General features: G+C 31.2%; 1 protein-coding gene across 2 annotated transcripts in view; it reads right to left on the bottom strand.

The window, feature by feature from the left end:
- LOC139488791 (H(+)/Cl(-) exchange transporter 7-like) overlaps nt 1–18,251 on the bottom strand; it is a 41,472-nt gene that overhangs the window by 2,346 nt on the left and 20,875 nt on the right. For both annotated transcript variants that reach the window (XM_071274701.1, XM_071274702.1), the window contains exons 13-21: nt 16,719–16,812; nt 15,549–15,718; nt 13,814–13,865; nt 12,903–13,030; nt 12,211–12,296; nt 8,267–8,396; nt 3,619–3,702; nt 1,358–1,450; nt 839–922 (exon numbers count right to left, since the gene is read on the bottom strand). In XM_071274701.1, coding sequence (XP_071130802.1) covers nt 839–922; nt 1,358–1,450; nt 3,619–3,702; nt 8,267–8,396; nt 12,211–12,296; nt 12,903–13,030; nt 13,814–13,865; nt 15,549–15,718; nt 16,719–16,812 — 921 coding nt within the window. The remainder of the gene's footprint in view (nt 1–838; nt 923–1,357; nt 1,451–3,618; nt 3,703–8,266; nt 8,397–12,210; nt 12,297–12,902; nt 13,031–13,813; nt 13,866–15,548; nt 15,719–16,718; nt 16,813–18,251) is intronic.

The following is an 18,251-nucleotide window of genomic DNA, read 5'->3' as shown; positions in this document are numbered from 1 at the left end:
TGTTTACAGTGCTAAATTGGGAACCTTTTTACATTTTCACTGAACTAGTACACATTTTTGTTCAGGGGCCAGTTGAAGTCCGCCTCCAGGTGCAGGAAGTCTGCCTCCAGGTGCAGGATTTTCTCACTGTGTTGAAGACCCATTAGTGGCCTTTGACTATTTTTTTTATTTTTTACTTTTTTTAAACCCCACCCCAACAAGAAAATTATTGAAATTTTCTGTTATATTCACGTCAAAGTTTTAAGAATTCAAAATAAACCTAAAGTTTTGGGGTCACAAGTTACTATATAGTACAATTGTTATCCAACATTACAGTTTGCATTTATATAATGAACTCTAGAAAATTAGTATGACAAAAATGAAAATTATGTGACAATAATTGTAACTCCAAATATTTCTGAGAATAGTATTGAATATTTAATTAATTGAGTAAAAACAAGTTTTTTTGAAAAAATCATTGATATAAACAAATGCTCATTTCAGGAGCAGTGCAAATAAAAATGCAGGGGATATTACTATGGTCATACCAATAGATAAAGAATATCTTGAATATTTAACACCACTATAGTATTGCAAGATTGATGCTTTTTTTAATATTTTACATAAATAAAAATTATGAAATGGTGTTTCCTAAGTTTGACTAAGTATTCAGATGTTCAATCAAGCTACAAATATTCATTAAAATCTTAAACTTTTAAGTATTATGTGGAAAATGATGGCACAAATGCTAATGTATCAGAATTATGTTAAGTTCTATGATACAGAAGACATTTCTGTAAAATGATTGTCATATCTGTTAGACATCATTCACAGTAGGAAATAATATATCATCTCTTACATGTGACACTGTATATGCTCCAGGATTCATATATGGCTGTAGATCTATTGTAAATTCTCTTTCATGTGGAGATATATTAATTTGCTGAAGAAAAGAAAAAACATTTCAAAGCAGCAGAGACACCTAGATCTGGAAGTTCCGAACTCTTAACTAAAGTTCTTAAATGCAAATGTTAAAGTAAAATTTTAAAATGTTAAAAGTATACACTGTGTTTGTATAATAAAAACAGACATGTTTTGTAATGCATATTCTTTTGAGCACCCTGGAAAATACAACTAATTTTAATTTTTTTTATAATTCTCTTTCTGTCCAAAATAACTTAATCTAAAACAAGAGCCTGATTTGGTAAAAAATATGCAATTTTTATATTTATTTCGTTAACTAATTGCAATCAGTTGTGTTTGCTTATTTGTAGATCTTATTAATTAATCATAATTAAATTCTGAAATTATTATCAAAAGTACATCACTGAAGTGTTGGTATAAAAGAAAACTGAAGAATGATACCATAACAACTCACATGTATAGGTATAAACCTAGGATAGGCATCTCTAAAATCTTTGATATTCAATACGGATTTCACACCTTGAACATCTTCATGCTCTTCAAATGCCTACATAAAAGATATAACAGATGTAATGAATAAAAAATACATTTCAAAAATAACAAGTGAAACTGCAACTGATGATACCAAATATATTTCCGTAAACAAGAAATAGTTGAGTGATGAAAATTCATCACACGGTATAGCTGACTTATATATTTACATAAACCCTGAAACTAAAAATCAGAATCCTTGTTCCTGAGAAAAATGTGACGAAAATTTTGGTTATTACTTGATTTATTTCACATGACTGGGCGGAGTTAAAACGATTGCTCATCATTGACCAGTCCATCTACTGATAGGTGTTTGTGGATAAACTCACCAATGAAGTGTGCAGTTATGGTAATTGTAAATTTGTTAAGTGACACTGATAGGTGATTAGATATCAATGATAATTATAACGGCAATCATCCTTATCACACACATCTTCACAGTATAGCTGACTTATGTGAACCCTGAAATCAAATTTCAGAATTCATTGTATTGTAGTTCCCCGAGAAAAAATGACAAAAATTTCAACTTGGCTAAAATGATAAAAGTATTTGGTAAACAGGAAGTTGTTTAGTGATGAATCTGAAAAAATTACACAGTATAGCTGACTTACATATATGACCTTGAAACCAAATCTAAAATATCCTTGTATTGTAGTTCCTAAGAAAAATGTGACTAAAATTTTCGACTTTGCTATCATGAGTAAAATGATACAGATGTTCAGTAAACAGGAATTTGTAGGGTGATGAATCTGAAAATGCATCACACAGTAAAGCTGTCTTACCCTGAAACCAACTTTCAGAAATCCTTATGATGCAGTTCCTGAGAAAAGTGCGACGAAATATATTCATGGGATGGATGGACAGACTGACAGATGGATGAACTGACGGAAATATGATTGACATATGTAGAACAGTAAACCCACACTTTTTTAAAGCCAGGGTATAAAACAGACGCCCTTCGTCTTGTGTATGAAGTTTATGCAATAATCAAAAATAGTTTCTGAGATATGGCGCGTATCAAAAAACTTAAAAATTTCAAAATAAAATTTTGAATCATCATCAAAAAGTATACACATCTTTAGATTAATATAACTGTGTGAAGTTTTAAGCAATAATCATTAATGGTTTTTGAGATACGGTGCGACATGTGAAACCCCCCCCCTTTTTTTTTTTTACAAAAAAACTCAATTACTTTTAAATAAAACTTTAAATCATCACCAAAAAGTATACACATCTTTAGATTAATATAACTGTGTGAAGTTTTAAGCAATAATCATTAATGGTTTTTGAGATACGGTGCGACATGTGAAACCCCCCCCCTTTTTTTATTACAAAAAACTCAATTACCTTTAAATAAAACTTTAAATCATCACCAAAAGGTATACAGATCTTTACATTAATATAACTTAGAACTGTATAAAGTTTGAAGCAATAATCATAAATCTTATTTTAGTTACTGCACGACGTGTGAAACACCCCCTCCCCCCCCCTTTTTTCACAAAAAACTCAATAACTCTAAAATAAAATTTTGAATCATCACCAAAAGGTATACAGATCTTTGGATTAATATAACTAAGAAGTGTGTAAAATTTGTTACAATAATCATAAATTGTTTTTAAGATACCCCCCTCACCCCCGCTTCCTGTTTTAATTATAAAGTCTTGTAACTCAACAAGTTTAAATCCTATTTTCACCAAAAAGTATACAGATCAATTGATCATCATAAGAAACAACTATGTTAAGATTCATTAAATTTGGATAAGCGATTCTCAAGTTACTGTGCGACATGTGGACGCCGGACAGACAGACAGACAGACGGACTGTGGACATTTGTATACCATAATGTCTCATCAAAATTTTGACGAGCGTAAAAAATTTCTCTTACAAAAAAGTTGGCATACACTTACTTTTTCTATGTAAAACTTAGCTGTTCAAGTATATAAAACATCTTCAACTTTTTACTATAAATTTGAAGTTTCATATTACTAATATTGTCCATTGTTTTGAACATAAAATATACCTATATACACTTGCACTAAACTTTAACGTCACTTTTAAAAACATGAAATATTCTATATAAATACCTCATCATTTCAGTACTATTCAAAACTATAATTTAAGTTTTTGTTTTTTGGGTTAGAAATGTATCATTAAGAAGGAAAAGATAACGCTTTTGTTGCATACCTTCATTTTCAATAAAACTATAAGTTGTGATCTCAATATTAAACCTTTGTACCTCCCAAAACTCTCAGCCTCATCCTGGAAAGACTAAAAATAGAAACAGATACTAATTAAACAGTGGATGTACAAAGAAATATTTCATGGATGGGGAAAATCTGGGGTCTCTAAAAACACTGCAAAGGACCTCCTTTGTGCACAAAGGAGCACTTAGGACACCAAAGAAGTTTGTTAAGAGCACAAAGGACCTGAAATTCCCTTTAAAGCATATAAGTATTATTATTCCTGAAGAAAAATGTAAAAAAAATCAAACAATTTCAATAAAAATTTTACCCCATCTAGTCCTTAGTGGCATGTTATAGGACTTATAACATGCCGCTAAGGACTAGATGGGGTAAAAATGTAAAAATAATACACATAACAACACTCCTTCTAGTCCTTAGTGGCATTGTATAGTTCTTAGTGCACTAAGGAGTCCATAACAGTGTTTAGATGTACGGGTCATTCCTTAAATAAAGTTTTCTGTAAATGGTTTATATTTCTCTTTTTTTTTAACTTCAATAGACGATGTCTTTGATTGCCGAAATCTATATTTAGAAAACTTTCAAATTATTGTGCATATGTCTAAAGTTATTTTTTTGTTTATTCTTAATATATTAATTAACCAGATGCTCCGCAGGGCGCAGCTTTATACGACCGCAGAGGTTGAACCCTGAACGGTTGGGGCAAGTATGGACACAACATTCAAGCTGGATTCAGCTCTAAATTTGGATTGTGATTAAATAGTTGACACAGCATAGGTTTTGGACACAGAATGAATGTGGTCTAATGATCTTAAAATAATTTTTTTGCCTTTGAGCAATCACTATGCTGTTGAATATTAATCCTCTCAAAAAAAAATTCTTTTTATTTATGAAATCTGAAATGAGAAAAATTTAACCCCCCCCCCCCACCATTTTTTTTTTCAAATCCCCCTTTCCCTTTTTTCAAAACTGATCTCAATTCAAATTTCTAATGGAGTTTGCAACAATAACTACTCATTTAAATACATCATAAAATATTAAAATGTAACAAAAAGTGCTTGTTATCACTGAATGGTAAAGATTGTTTTAATTTATCAGTTGGTAGTAAAAGTGAATATACATTGTATATTGTATAAAACAATGATTTAAGTTGATTCAACTACTATTCTGGACAAAGAAAGATAACTCCAATCAACTGAAAATTTCTTGCTATTGCACAATATTGTGCAATTAGATATTTATTGCTATTGTGCAATACTGTGCAATTGAAAATATTTGCTATTGCACAATACTGTGCAATTGAAGATTTCTTGCTATTGCGCAATACTGTGCAATTGAAATTTTTTTGCTATTGCACAATACTGTGCAATTGAAGATTTCTTGCTATTGCTGAATACTGTGCAATTGAAAATTTCTTGCTATTGCACAATACTTAATATAATAATTTTGGATCCTGATTTGAACCAACTTGAAAACTGGGCCCATAATCAAAAATCTAAGTACATGATTAAATTCAGCATATCAAAAAAGCCAAAGAATTCAATTTTTGTTAAAATCAAACTTAGCTGAATTTTAGACCCTTTGGTATTTAATGTAGACCAATTTGAAAACGGGACTAAAAATTAAGAATCTACATACACAGTTAGATTAGGCATATCAAAGAACCCCAATTATTCAATTTTTGATGAAATCAAACAAAGTTTAATTTTGGACCCCGATTTTGGACCAACTTGAAAACTGGGCCAATAATCAAAAATCTAAGTACATTTTTAGATTCAGCATATCAAAGAACCCCAAGAATTCATAAAATCAAACAAAGTTCAATTTTGGACCCTTTGGGCCCCTTATTCCTAAACTGTTGGGATCAAAACTCCCAAAATCAAACCCAACCTTCCTTTTATGGTCATAAACCTTGTGTTTAAATTTCAAAGATTTCTATTTACTTATACTAAAGTTATGGTGCGAAAACCAAGAATAATGCTTACTTTGGCCCCTTTTTGGCCCCTAATTCCTAAACTGTTCAGACCTTAACTCCCAAAAAATCAACCCAAACCTTCCTTTTGTAGTCATAAACCTTGTGTTTAAATTTCATTGATTTCTATATACTTATACTAAAGTTATTGTGCAAAAACCAAGAATAATGCTTATTTGGGCCCTTTTATGGCCCCTCATTCCTAAACTGTTTGAACTAAAACTCCAAAAATCAATCCCAACCTTCCTTTTGTGGTTATAAACCTTGTGTTAAAATTTCATAGATTTCTATTCACTTTTTCTAAAGTAAGAGTGCGAAAACTAAAAGTATTCGAACGACGACGACGCAAGACGACTACGACGACGACAGTAGTCTGTATTGATATGTTTGTGTTTTCTCGTTATTTTTCTTAAAAAATAAATCTTATAGAAAAGGGCCGTAATCTTATGCCTATCCGTACTGATTACAGACATGGTTTCGTAAATCTTCAACGTTTATACGAATTTATCTCAATTTTTTTAATAAAAATAAAAACCACAATATTTTTTTTCGTCAGAAATCCCTTTTACCCCATTTTATAAACAATTTCAAGTCCTTTGTGCTCTTATCAAACCTCTTTGGGGTCCTTAGTGCTCCTTTGTAGTCCTTTGTGCACAAAGGAGGTCTTTTGCTGTGTTTTTAGAGACCGTTGTATAATGGATTCAATTATTTTTTTTTTAACTTAACAATGACAAAGAGTAGACAGATGGTCATGAACATTTTTTTAAGCATTACAAATGTATTAGAAAATAGAATGAAGAACAGAAAGTCATGGACAAAAAGTTACAGGACAAAAAGTCACAATTCATTTTTTCTGATTATTTTCTTTGAATAAAAACCGCTTATTTCTACAAAAATATTTTTGTATTTTTCTTGAACTATTGTATATAAACCAACTTTGTTAACAAAATTTATCAAAAAAATATCAAAGATGATCAAATAATTGTTAAAAAAACAAAATGGCAAAGTGGGTTGGCACTTAAATGGCTTCATGGTGCCAAGAAATGTATCTTTTGCTTGATTAAAATTAAATAAATCTTGATTTTTCAAGTATAATGACACATTTCCTAAACTTTAATATGAATATTTGTATTAAAAAGTAAATATTTTAAAATATTTCTCTTATATGTTCAAACAATTGTCACCAAATTATTTGTGACTTTTTGTCCTGTGACTTTTTGTCCTATCAAATTTGTGACTTTATGTCCTGTGACTTTTTGTCCTGTGACTTTCTGTCCGTTTACCAAAAAATCACATTGATGAATTTGAAAAACAATCAATGATATTTATCAAACTACCACATTCACAGCAAAGATACTGAAAGTTATGCAATTGTTAATTTTACAACTACAGATAACAAATCTACATTACAGAATAACAGTCTTACAAACTTTATGAATATTTTACAATCAATTGGCTGGATTTAATGGTTACATTTGTACTCTTGATTCCAGTTTTATGACTGAAAGGATCAAGGGTCCGAAAACGGTCATATATGCCAGACATAACCGATTCTGAAATCCATTTGTCCTAAACGACAGATTGGGATTTGTGTCAAATTTTATATTTTTGCAGAAATAATTTCAGTCATTTCGATGAGATCCGCTTTCTTAATCCCCATTTTGAACTTGTTTTTTGTTTTGTTATCCCCTTCCTGTAATAAAACTGCCACTCCAGTATAGTGTTATAACCCTGAGGGCCCTCGTATTAACTTTTGTAATGCCTCAGGGGAATATTGGCTAATGATCGCTTATCTCTTTACCTGCGTTTTTAATTTACACCTGAACTATTGATCACAAGCTCAGAACTAAACTGTAAATAAATTAAAATTCCATAACAACTGTCTTCGTTATTTAATTAATTTTCAGCTAAGACATGTCAATTCTGATTTAAAATTAAATTAAGACTTTGATTTAATTTACATAGAAGAAAGTATTTTTTTCCCTTCTATCACTATTGCTTTGTCTACTATGTAATATGCATGCGTGCAATTTTCTTCTGCAGATTAGACACCAAATCATAAATTCAAAATGAGTTCATGCTAATTAAACAAGTGCAACTATTATCATTAATATTCAAACACTATCAAAGGTAAATAATTCTGGAAATGAGTGTGGAATTACTCGTTTTAGTATTGTCTTAAAACATCCACTTATTAGTTTGTCTTCAAAATCGAAAGAAATTGATCATCTTGAGTCATTAAAATCATTTCATTTTCATACTGTTGCCTTCAATTAACTGCTCTTGATTGATTTTAGTGAAAATGGTAGATAATTTCGTGAAGTAAATGCGATGCAACAGTTAAAACAATTTCGTTGATGATATGAGTATGACTATGAGAAATAATCAGCTGGTAATGTGATTTTTATAAATTTTTTGGGAAAAAGGACACCAACTTTAAAGTTATCACAAAATGACCGAAATTAGGTGAAAATTTTTTCAGATCCTTGGATCCTTGGCAATAAAACTGACATAATCAAAGACAAACAACAAAGACCATGACCCAAATAGTCAGACTTTGAGCAGGGACTCTTTGTGCTGGTCAAAACTGTTTTCGATCTGCATAAAATGCATATTAAGACCTCATGTTGTAAAATTAAAATTAACTTAGAATACCAACCTGTTCAACAAAAGGATCATAATCATCCACTACTGGGAATCCATTGTGTGTCTCTGACTTCAGAACATCTATAATTCTGCCAACTGTTTCTTTGGTTCTAAATACTGTTACTGGGTGGCTCATCACCTCACTGACATGAAAACAAGAATTAGTTTGAAATACTGTCTATGAGTTATTTCACATTAAAAAGTAGTAGTAAGATTTTTCACAACATCAACTGGTCTATTATACATGTTTTTATAGACCGCAAAAATTTTAATTTTTTGGTCGTATATTGCTATCACGTTGGCATCGTGGTTGTCGTCGTCCGAATACTTTTAGTTTTCGCACTCTAACTTTAGTAAAAGTGAATAGAAATCAATGAAATTTTAACACAAGGTTTATGACCACAAAAGGAAGGTTGGGATTGATTTTGGGAGTTTCATACCTGTCAACCTGTGACGATGAAAATGCAGGTCATGACCTGCATTGAAGAATCAAATCTCAGGTCATAACGCGTACAAACTTTTTCCAGCTGAATTTCAGTATTTATGGTACATTTTCTTATAATGTATATCAAAGATACCAAAACATCAATGCATGTTCACTTGGTTAAGTCATTTTAAATCTTATTTATTATTATTTCATTGCACGTTTAAAGATGTTTATAAATTTGTGTAACTCAGTCTTGTGTTCTTTACTTTTTGTCATCATCTAAAATTTATTTTTCAAATGTAATTTTAAAATGAGACTACTGGCTATGTAGCCTTTAAACATACCATGTAGAGGTATTACATCTATGAACATTCATCTCTCAATTTTCAAGGAAATTAGACTATGATAAAATATAGTAATACAGTTAAAGGAAGTATAAATGTAAAAAATAATTTTCAACTTTTAAAAAAAAAATTGTATAAAGGTATAAAAATAATGAAAAGTTATTTTTCAATATGTATTTGAATTTTATATTTTTATGATTTAATCTTTTTCACTCAAAAAACGTAAATATAAGGAATCATTTTGAATGGTGACAAATAAGGGGAAGTAACTCTAGTTCAAATATGTTTGTAAACCAGTAGTGCAATTTATTTACGACCTAAAGCTATGGTAATTGGTGTTAATTAACAGTGTGTTTGACACCAAAGCTGTCAAGTGAAGCCATGCACTTAATGGGTCACTTAATTTGACAGTTTACATAGCTAGATGAACTGCCTGTTCATGGAAGAATTACGAATTTGCCGGTATTTCAAAGAAATATTACTTATGAAAATCAATCTTAAGGCTAAGAAATACGGATGAAATCGGGTCATTTTCGGAATTCCCGGGTTATTTCAATGACCCGGCGGGTGTCCCGGGTGATCCCTCAGAATTGTGAAAATCTCGGGTCACACCCGCAGAATACGGGTCAGTTGACAGGTATGGAGTTTTGGTCCCAACATTTTAGGAATTAGGGGCCAAAAAGGGTCCAAATAAGCATTTTCTTGGTTTTCGCACTATAACTTTAGTTTAAGTGAATAGAAATCTATGAAATTTTGACACAGGGTTTATGACCACAAAATGAAGGTCGGGATTGATTTTGGGAGTTTTGGTTCCAACAGTTTAGGAATTAAGGGCCAAAAAAGGGCCCAAATAAGCATTATTCTTGGTTTTCGCACAATAACTTTAGTATAAGTAAATAGAAATCAATGAAATTTTAGCACAAGGTTTATCACCACAAAAGGAAGGTTGGGATTGATTTTTGGAGTTGAGGTCACAACAGTTTATGAATTAGGGGCCAAAAAGGGGCCCAAATAAGCATTATTTTTGGTTTTTGCACCATAACTTTAGTATAAGTAAATAGAAATCTATGATATTTAAACACAAGGTTTATGACCATAAAAGGAAGGTTGGGTTTGATTTTGGGAGTTTTGGTCCTAACAGTTTAGGAATAAGGGGCCCAAAGGGTCCAAAATTGAACTTTGTGTGATTTCATCAAAAATTGAATAATCGGGGTTCTTTGATATGCCGAATCTAACTATGTATGTAGATTCTTAATTTTTGGTCCCGTTTTCAAATTGGTCTACATTAAGGTCCAAAGGGTCCAAAATTAAATTAAGTTTGATTTTAACAAAAATTAAATTCTTGGGGTTCTTTGATATGCTGAATTTAAAAATGTACTTAGATTTTTAATTATTGGCCTAGTTTTCAAGTTGGTCCAAATGGGGGTCCAAAATTAAACTTTGTTTGATTTCATCAAAAATTGAATAAATGGGTTCTTTGATATGCCAAATCTAACTGTGTATGTAGATTCTTAATTTTTGGTCCAGTTTTCAAATTGGTCTACATTGAGGTCCAAAGGGTCCAAAATTAAACTAAGTTTGATTTTAACAAAAATTAAATCTTGGGCTTATTTGATATGCTTTATCTAACTAAATATGTACTTTGATTTTTGATTATGGTCCCAGTTTTCAAGTTGGTCCAAATCAGGATTCCATATCAAGTATTGTGCAATAGCAAGAAATTTTCAATTGCACAGTATTGCACAATAGCAAGAAATATCTAATTGCACAATATTGTGCAATAGCAATTAATGTTCAATTGGAGTTATCTTTCTTTGTATAGAATAGTAGTTGATAATATATGTTGGAAATTTGCCAGACATGACTATGATGTCATTTTCTATTTTTATTTGCCAATAACTTTATGTAAATACCTTCATTGGAAATTTGCCAATATAAAACGTTGCTGATGAAGCTTTTTTTCCTTATCTTATCTAAAATGTTTTTAGATAATGTATGTTGGACATTTGCCAGACATGACTATGATGTCATTTTCTATTTTTATTTGCCAATTACTTTATGTAAATAACTTCATTGGAAATTTGCCAATATAAAATGTTGCTGATGAAGTTTTTTTTATTGTTTTATACAATAAACAATGTATATTCACTTTTACTACCAACCAATCTTTACCATTCAGTGATAACAAGCACTTTATTTTACATTTTAATATTTTATGATGTATTTAAGAGTAGTTATTGTTGCAAACTCCATTAGAAATTTGAATTGATATCAGTTTCGGAAAAAGGGAAACTGGGATGTGAAAAAAAAGGGGGGGGGGGGTTTAAATTTTTCTCATTTCAGATTTCATAAATAAAAAGAAAATTTCTTCAAACATTTTTTTGAGAGGATTAATTTTTAACAGCATAGTGAATTGCTCAAAGGCAAAAAAACCTTTTAAGTTCATTAGACCACATTCATTCTGTGTCAGAAACCTATGCTGTGTCAACTATTTAATTTTAGATTTAAAAAGTTTGAAGAAGAAATCTATAATTGATTTGTAAAATCTTGACATTTGTTTTGTGTAAAAAAAACACCATGTAATGTCAAAAATTTGATCACAATCCAAATTCAGAGCTGTATCACGCTTGAATGTTTTGTCCATACTTGCCCCAACTGTTCAGGGTACAACCTCTGCGGTCGTATAAAGCTGCGCCCTGCGGAGCACCTGGTTAATATATCTATTAACAGTATAAAAATGTACTTTTAAAAACGCCCATCAGTTATGTGATTTTGAACAGATTCTTTATTTCCTTGATCACTAACTACCAGTGGCGGATTTAGAAATTTTTAGAAGTGGGGGCCCACTGACTGCTTAAGAGGGGCCCCGCTCCGGTCATGCTTTAGTGATTTCCTTTATATTCAGCCAAATTTTTTCCAGAAAGGGGGAGGGGCCACCCCCTTAAATACGCCTCTGACTACAACATTGAAACTAGAAACAGCATTGCTAGATCAATGTTGTAACAACAGGAAATGAACTAGCTGGCTATGTATTGGTTAACCATTTTATTGTTTCTATTATTTCATCACAAATGTTATATCTCTAAGTACCTGCCATACATAGCTCTTGTCAAAATTAATATTGAACGAAATAACTTGTAGTCTTTAGTCTTTTAATCAAATCTTTATTCTTTATACAGTTCATACCTTGCTCTTTTAGTGGATAGCATAGAAGATGGTTCCCAGCCAACCAGTGGAACTCCTTGCATGTGTATATGCATATCATAAATTCCCTATAAAAATAATATACAATATGTATTTCATCATTTTTTTTTTTGCTTCTTTTTCAATTTCAGAAAACCACTTATATATTGCAGTTATTTTGCAATATGAACTTAACATCAATTATTGCATTGTATAAACATTAGAAGGCAATACAATGAGTCAGTTCAACTAGTACCATTATGGAAAAAGGAAGATAACTCAAACTTTAAATATTACTTTCAAAATGACTTTGTTGATATTGTTCAAAAGAGATGCTGGATTGCACCATATTCAATTTATGTAATCTTTTTAACAAGTATGGTTATATACAAACACATCATTTTGTAACTTGAATATGTAAATATACATTTCATTGATAAATTTCTTGAAAAGTTCATAGAATGAATAGAATGTTGTGCTCACTATGTTAAAGAAGACATGAGGTCTTGAAACAGATAGATATCAAGTCAGTCACATTTTGATTGTATGAATACAATCTTTACCCTAAAACAACATGAAAATCAACAACGCTTTGCTCTCATTTAGAAATCCCATTATATTTGAGATTTTTAGCAATACTGAGTTTGTTATAAACAGAGTTACAGAGAGTCCTAAGTTTGCAATTGTCTACTCACCTCATTAAAAATATCCCCAACCCATTTGGCAACCATCAACACAATCATAACAGGAAGTCCAAACGTAATGTTCCCAGAGGCCTCCATTATAATGACTGTCAGACTAATTGTCATTCTCACTATGCCTCCTGTCAAATATACTACATGATTAATAACAATTTGAAACATTTTGTTTTTTAGATGTGCTCTTTTGAATACCATATCTTACAAGTTATCTCCAGCAGTTTATTTGATTATTGAACCTGCTTTTACTTTTTCTTTACCAAATATTTATGCAGTTACCAGTATTTTGCATTTAATTAATCTTGAAATAAGGATGAAAACAGCCATAGAAAATGGAATACAACTAGTATTCTAACTTAAATCTATGTGAAACAGAAAAGTGGCAGTCAAACATTTAATTAAGTTTATGTGCATGCATATACAAAGAACATTTTGAATGACTACAGAACTGACCAGAAACCTAGGCATCTCCCAAGAATACTGTAGATTCATTATTATTCGTTGGATACCAATTTTTCGTGGATTTTAAGGGTACAGGTACACCACGAAATTCAATGTTCAACGAATGACGAATTTCCTAAGGTTTTGTATTCAGACTTCAGCAAAACCATGAAATTAAATATCCACGAATATGCAAGTTTTCCTTAATCCACGAAATTGGTACCCACGAAAATTAATGAATCCACAGTATACTATATAATGCACTCAAAACCATTACATGAGGCCTTTTAAACACTAAAGCAGCACTTCACAACATATAAATCCTTGTTCACTACCAGACAAAATTACATCCACTGAGTTTTGCTATACAATTGTAACTTAAAAGGTATATTTTTCATTGATGAAGTTCAGAGGAACATAAATAAAATTTCATTATACAAATTACTGTTTGTGCATCTATTACTTACCAAGTTGTGCCGCTGCTCCAAGTAATGCATACTTTTCAAAGGTCACCCATTTCTGAAATCAAACAACTATCTAAATTATTTGATTAGTATCTTTTACATAATGAACCATCGATGATTATTCAAGAAATTGGTTTCAAGAATAGTTTTTTTTAAGATTTTTTTAATCCCTATAGTCTTATACCAAATTGTTAGGAGTTCAGCATTTTTTTCATGTGTTAACCCTTAGACTGCTGCATTCATTTCTATTGTACTTTTGTGTATTGCTGAATAAAATTTTAATCACTGATGAAATAAACATGTTCACTTACAATTGCTGTATCTTTGTAAATATTGAATATTCATCAATAAAAGTTATATAAAAAAGTATTGTTAGATTCTGTATTTTTTATTCATTTTATTTTTGTGTGAGTCTCTGGTCATTTTTTACCTGTACAGGTGCAAATAAAGGTAAACAAAGCTAAACTTATTTTTTTCATGTTTTATTAACTAATCCATCAATGTCAATGACTTCAGAATTGAACCAATATAGGTAAAAATCTCTTTTAAGAACTAGTTCCATTGTGATTATCAGAAAAAAAAGTTTCTTCTCGCACCAACAGTCTTTTTTATGCAAATATTTTCCGATATTTTCCTCCGACTTTCACTGCGCTGACTTTTACTTCCATGTACAAATATATTTATACGACAAGTTCATTGTTATAGCTTTCATCAATAAATAATCTTGACAAACTTAAAGTCGGATCTATCGATGTCAGTCAATATTGATTCACATTTGAAAGGCGAAATGATAAACATCGCAAATCCTGTTTCATGTCATCCATTTTGAACAAGATCTGGGAATCCCTGTGGTTCTTGCTTTAGAAGTCTTCTGTTCGCAGTTTTGATAGAATGTTTCTATTTCCATCTATTATATCTTCTGTTCTCGTCCAAAACCTTTTAATCGGCTGCCACTGTTAAATCGTTATCATTGAAATACTTCTGAACGTGTTGGCCATTTCTCCAAATAATATCCGCCATTTTGTCACTTTTTTCATCAAACATTTTCACTTTCGGTTTTATCACTTATACCTGATTTAAAGTCAAGAGACACTCGAAAGAACGCAAATTTTTAACCAATCAGAATCCATACAAGTCGAAACTGCCGCAATCTCATGAATATTGACTCCGCCCATTCCATGGTAACTGTGTAAACAAACGAGTTATGGAAAACGACTATAGTTGCGCGTAGCAGTAGCAGACTGCTTTATTGGAACGACAATAGTCGCGCGTAGCAGTCTAAGGGTTAAGGGGCCTAACTCTAGAACAATAAAAGAGAAGCCACCCAATGCAATCTTGACCTGTGTTTTATGGTAATAATCATTGTGTTTAAGTTTCATATCTTTTGGTTGAAGCAAATGAATGAAAGAGAACAAAAACGAAAAATTCAGTAATTTTTCCATTTGTAAAGGGGTATAACTCTAGAATGATAAAGTAAAGCTTAAAGCCTACAAAATTTTAATTTTTATCTGTGTTTTATGGTAATAAGCATTGTGTGTAAGTTTCATTATATTTGGTTGAGGCAAACTAGTTTGAGAATGAAAATGAAAATTCAGCTAATTTTGTAAAGGGCATAACTCCAGAAGGGTAAAAGTCATGCACCCAAACTCTGTGGCAAGTACCAAGATTCTATGATATATCTATAGATCTAGCCATCTTCACATCAAGGCCCACAATGGAAAAAGTTAACCTAACTTACAGCTGTTGGGCTGATGTAATGAAGGAGTATGGCAACCAATCGACCCCATCCAGCACCAATCAGAAGACTTGGGATAAATAGTCCACTTGGAACAAAAAGACCATACGTCCACAAGGCAAGGAAAAAACACATGGTACAATATAATATCAATGTGGTTGGTTGGTAGGTCTCTAAACAAAATAAATAACATGAATATTATATATAAATAAAATTTAAACAATCATTCTTCAAGAAATGTAGAAACCTCAATGAAAGTATATATCATAAAAATATTTCTTACAAAAAGGAATGAAAAAAAAAATCATATTTTTCTATGCCCATAAACCATTTTCGTGAATCTCATGTACAGGTTTGATAGAAATCGTCGAAAGGTGTTGCTTTTGCCTATTTATACAAATCACAAAGTTAATGTCTTGCCATGAGAAACACGAAAATCATTCTTCTAAAAGAATAAAATGACTTTAGCACATGGGCAGTACATACCGGTACATGCAATTAAACATGTTTGAATGAAGTTATTTTATAGTTGCTATCAAGGTATTATGTTAGGTAACCATTTTCAACTGATTTTTATAGTTGGTTCTATGTTTTACTGTTACACCACTATCCAAGGTTAGGGGGAAGGTGTGTGCCATAAAACAAGTTTAACCCTTGCCACATTCTGTATGTGCGAGTCCTGAGTCAGAAGCCTGTAATTCAATGGTTGTCATTCCTTTCTGTATACTATATTTGTTTTTTGTTCATTGTTAGTCTTCTCTTTTGGATTGAGATTTACCATTTCAGAGCCTTCAATAGCTATGAGGTATGGGTTTTGTTCAGTGTTGAAAGCAGGACAGTGGTCTATAGTTATAATTTTTTATCTCTCTAGTGGAGAGTTGTCTCATTAGTACATCACATCATTTTACTTCTCTACATTGTTGATATATATGTGTAGTTAATGGATAGTGATTCCAATGTGTTCAGACTGCTATGCAGATAACATTTGAAACTATGTTAGGAATTATATTAAATGCATATTGATCAATCTGAGCAATCAGCCCATTTTCAACTGATCTTTACTGTTTTTTTAATATGTTGAATTGTTACACCACTGTCTGCGATAAGGGGACGAATGCAAGCTAACAATTTTAAAACAACAAAAAAACCTTAGAAGGTTTCCTGAATTATTACCTGGCAAATCATGGAATAAACTTTTAACACTTTCCTCTGGTGATCTGAACATCACTGAAGCCATGGAACTAAACTTTCCATCATCACAGAAGAACTGTGAAAAATAATGCATAATAAATAATATGTAAAACCTTTTTTTCATATCCATTAAGAAGTGCTTATTACAAATACGAAAGAGTAATGTGATGCAAACTATGAGATCAGATATAATCATATCATGCCTCATGTAATCAGTAATTGTTTATGAGATCAGATATAATCATATCATGCCTCATGTAATCAGTAATTGTTTTATGAAATCAGATATAGGTTGCATTTCTGTAAATATTGACAATGCAATTTCCCATAGGAACTCCTTTTACGGCTAAAACTGTACCACTTTTACTATGAAGTTTTGAAAAAAAATCTTATCCTAGAATTGAAAGTTCATATGCACCACAATTTTTTTCAAAGGTCAAAATATAGGGCTATGCGGCATATTTTCAACGTTTATATGCCCTGAACTTCTCAGAGTTTAAACTTACACTAATTTTCTAAACTACCCCTACCTCGAATGAAAGGTTACCACAGATTTCAATGTAAACAATATGCACGTGTTTATTTACTGGTAACATTCCCAAGTTCTGTCTCTGCGATATGGAACACAGAGAGTATAACTGGGAACCAGTATGTAAACAAAATCAATTTTCTATGAATATTCAATTACTCCCCAAAAGAGGCGTGTTTTGAGAAACAGCTGTATTTACAAAGTGCAACCTATAATCATATCATGCCTCATGTAATCAGCAATTGTTTTATGAGATCAGATCATATCATGCCTCATGTAATCAGTAATTGTTTATGAGATCAGATATAATCATATCATGCCTCATGTAATCAGTAATTGTTTATGAGATCAGATATAATCATATCATGCCTCATGTAATCAGTATTTGTTTTATGAGATCAGATATAATCATATCATGCCTCATGTAATCAGTAATTGTTTTATGAGATCAGATATAATCATATCATGCCTCATGTAATCAGTAATTGTTTTATGAGATCAGATATAATCATATCATGCCTCATGTAATCAGTAATTGTTTTATGAGATCAGATATAATCATATCATGCCTCATGTAATCAGTAATTGTTTTATGAGATCAGATATAATCATATCATGCCTCATGTAATCAGTAATTGTTTATGAGATCAGATATAATCATATCATGCCTCATGTAATCAGTATTTGTTTTATGAGATCAGATATAATCATATCATGCCTCATGTAATCAGTAATTGTTTTATGAGATCAGATATAATCATATCATGCCTCATGTAATCAGTAATTGTTTTATGAGATCAGATATAATCATATCATGCCTCATGTAATCAGTAATTGTTTTATGAGATCAGATATAATCATATCATGCCTCATGTAATCAGTAATTGTTTTATGAGATCAGATATAATCATATCATGCCTCATGTAATCAGTAATTGTTTTATGTGTCATCTTAATGTATTTTGTTATCTGGAGAAATAAAGGTTG

Source organism: Mytilus edulis, chromosome 9 (assembly GCF_963676685.1).
Source record: "Mytilus edulis chromosome 9, xbMytEdul2.2, whole genome shotgun sequence".
Taxonomy (NCBI): Eukaryota; Metazoa; Mollusca; class Bivalvia; order Mytilida; family Mytilidae; genus Mytilus; species Mytilus edulis.
Note: the sequence above shows the minus strand (reverse complement) of the source record. Positions and strands in the feature narration are given on the sequence as shown.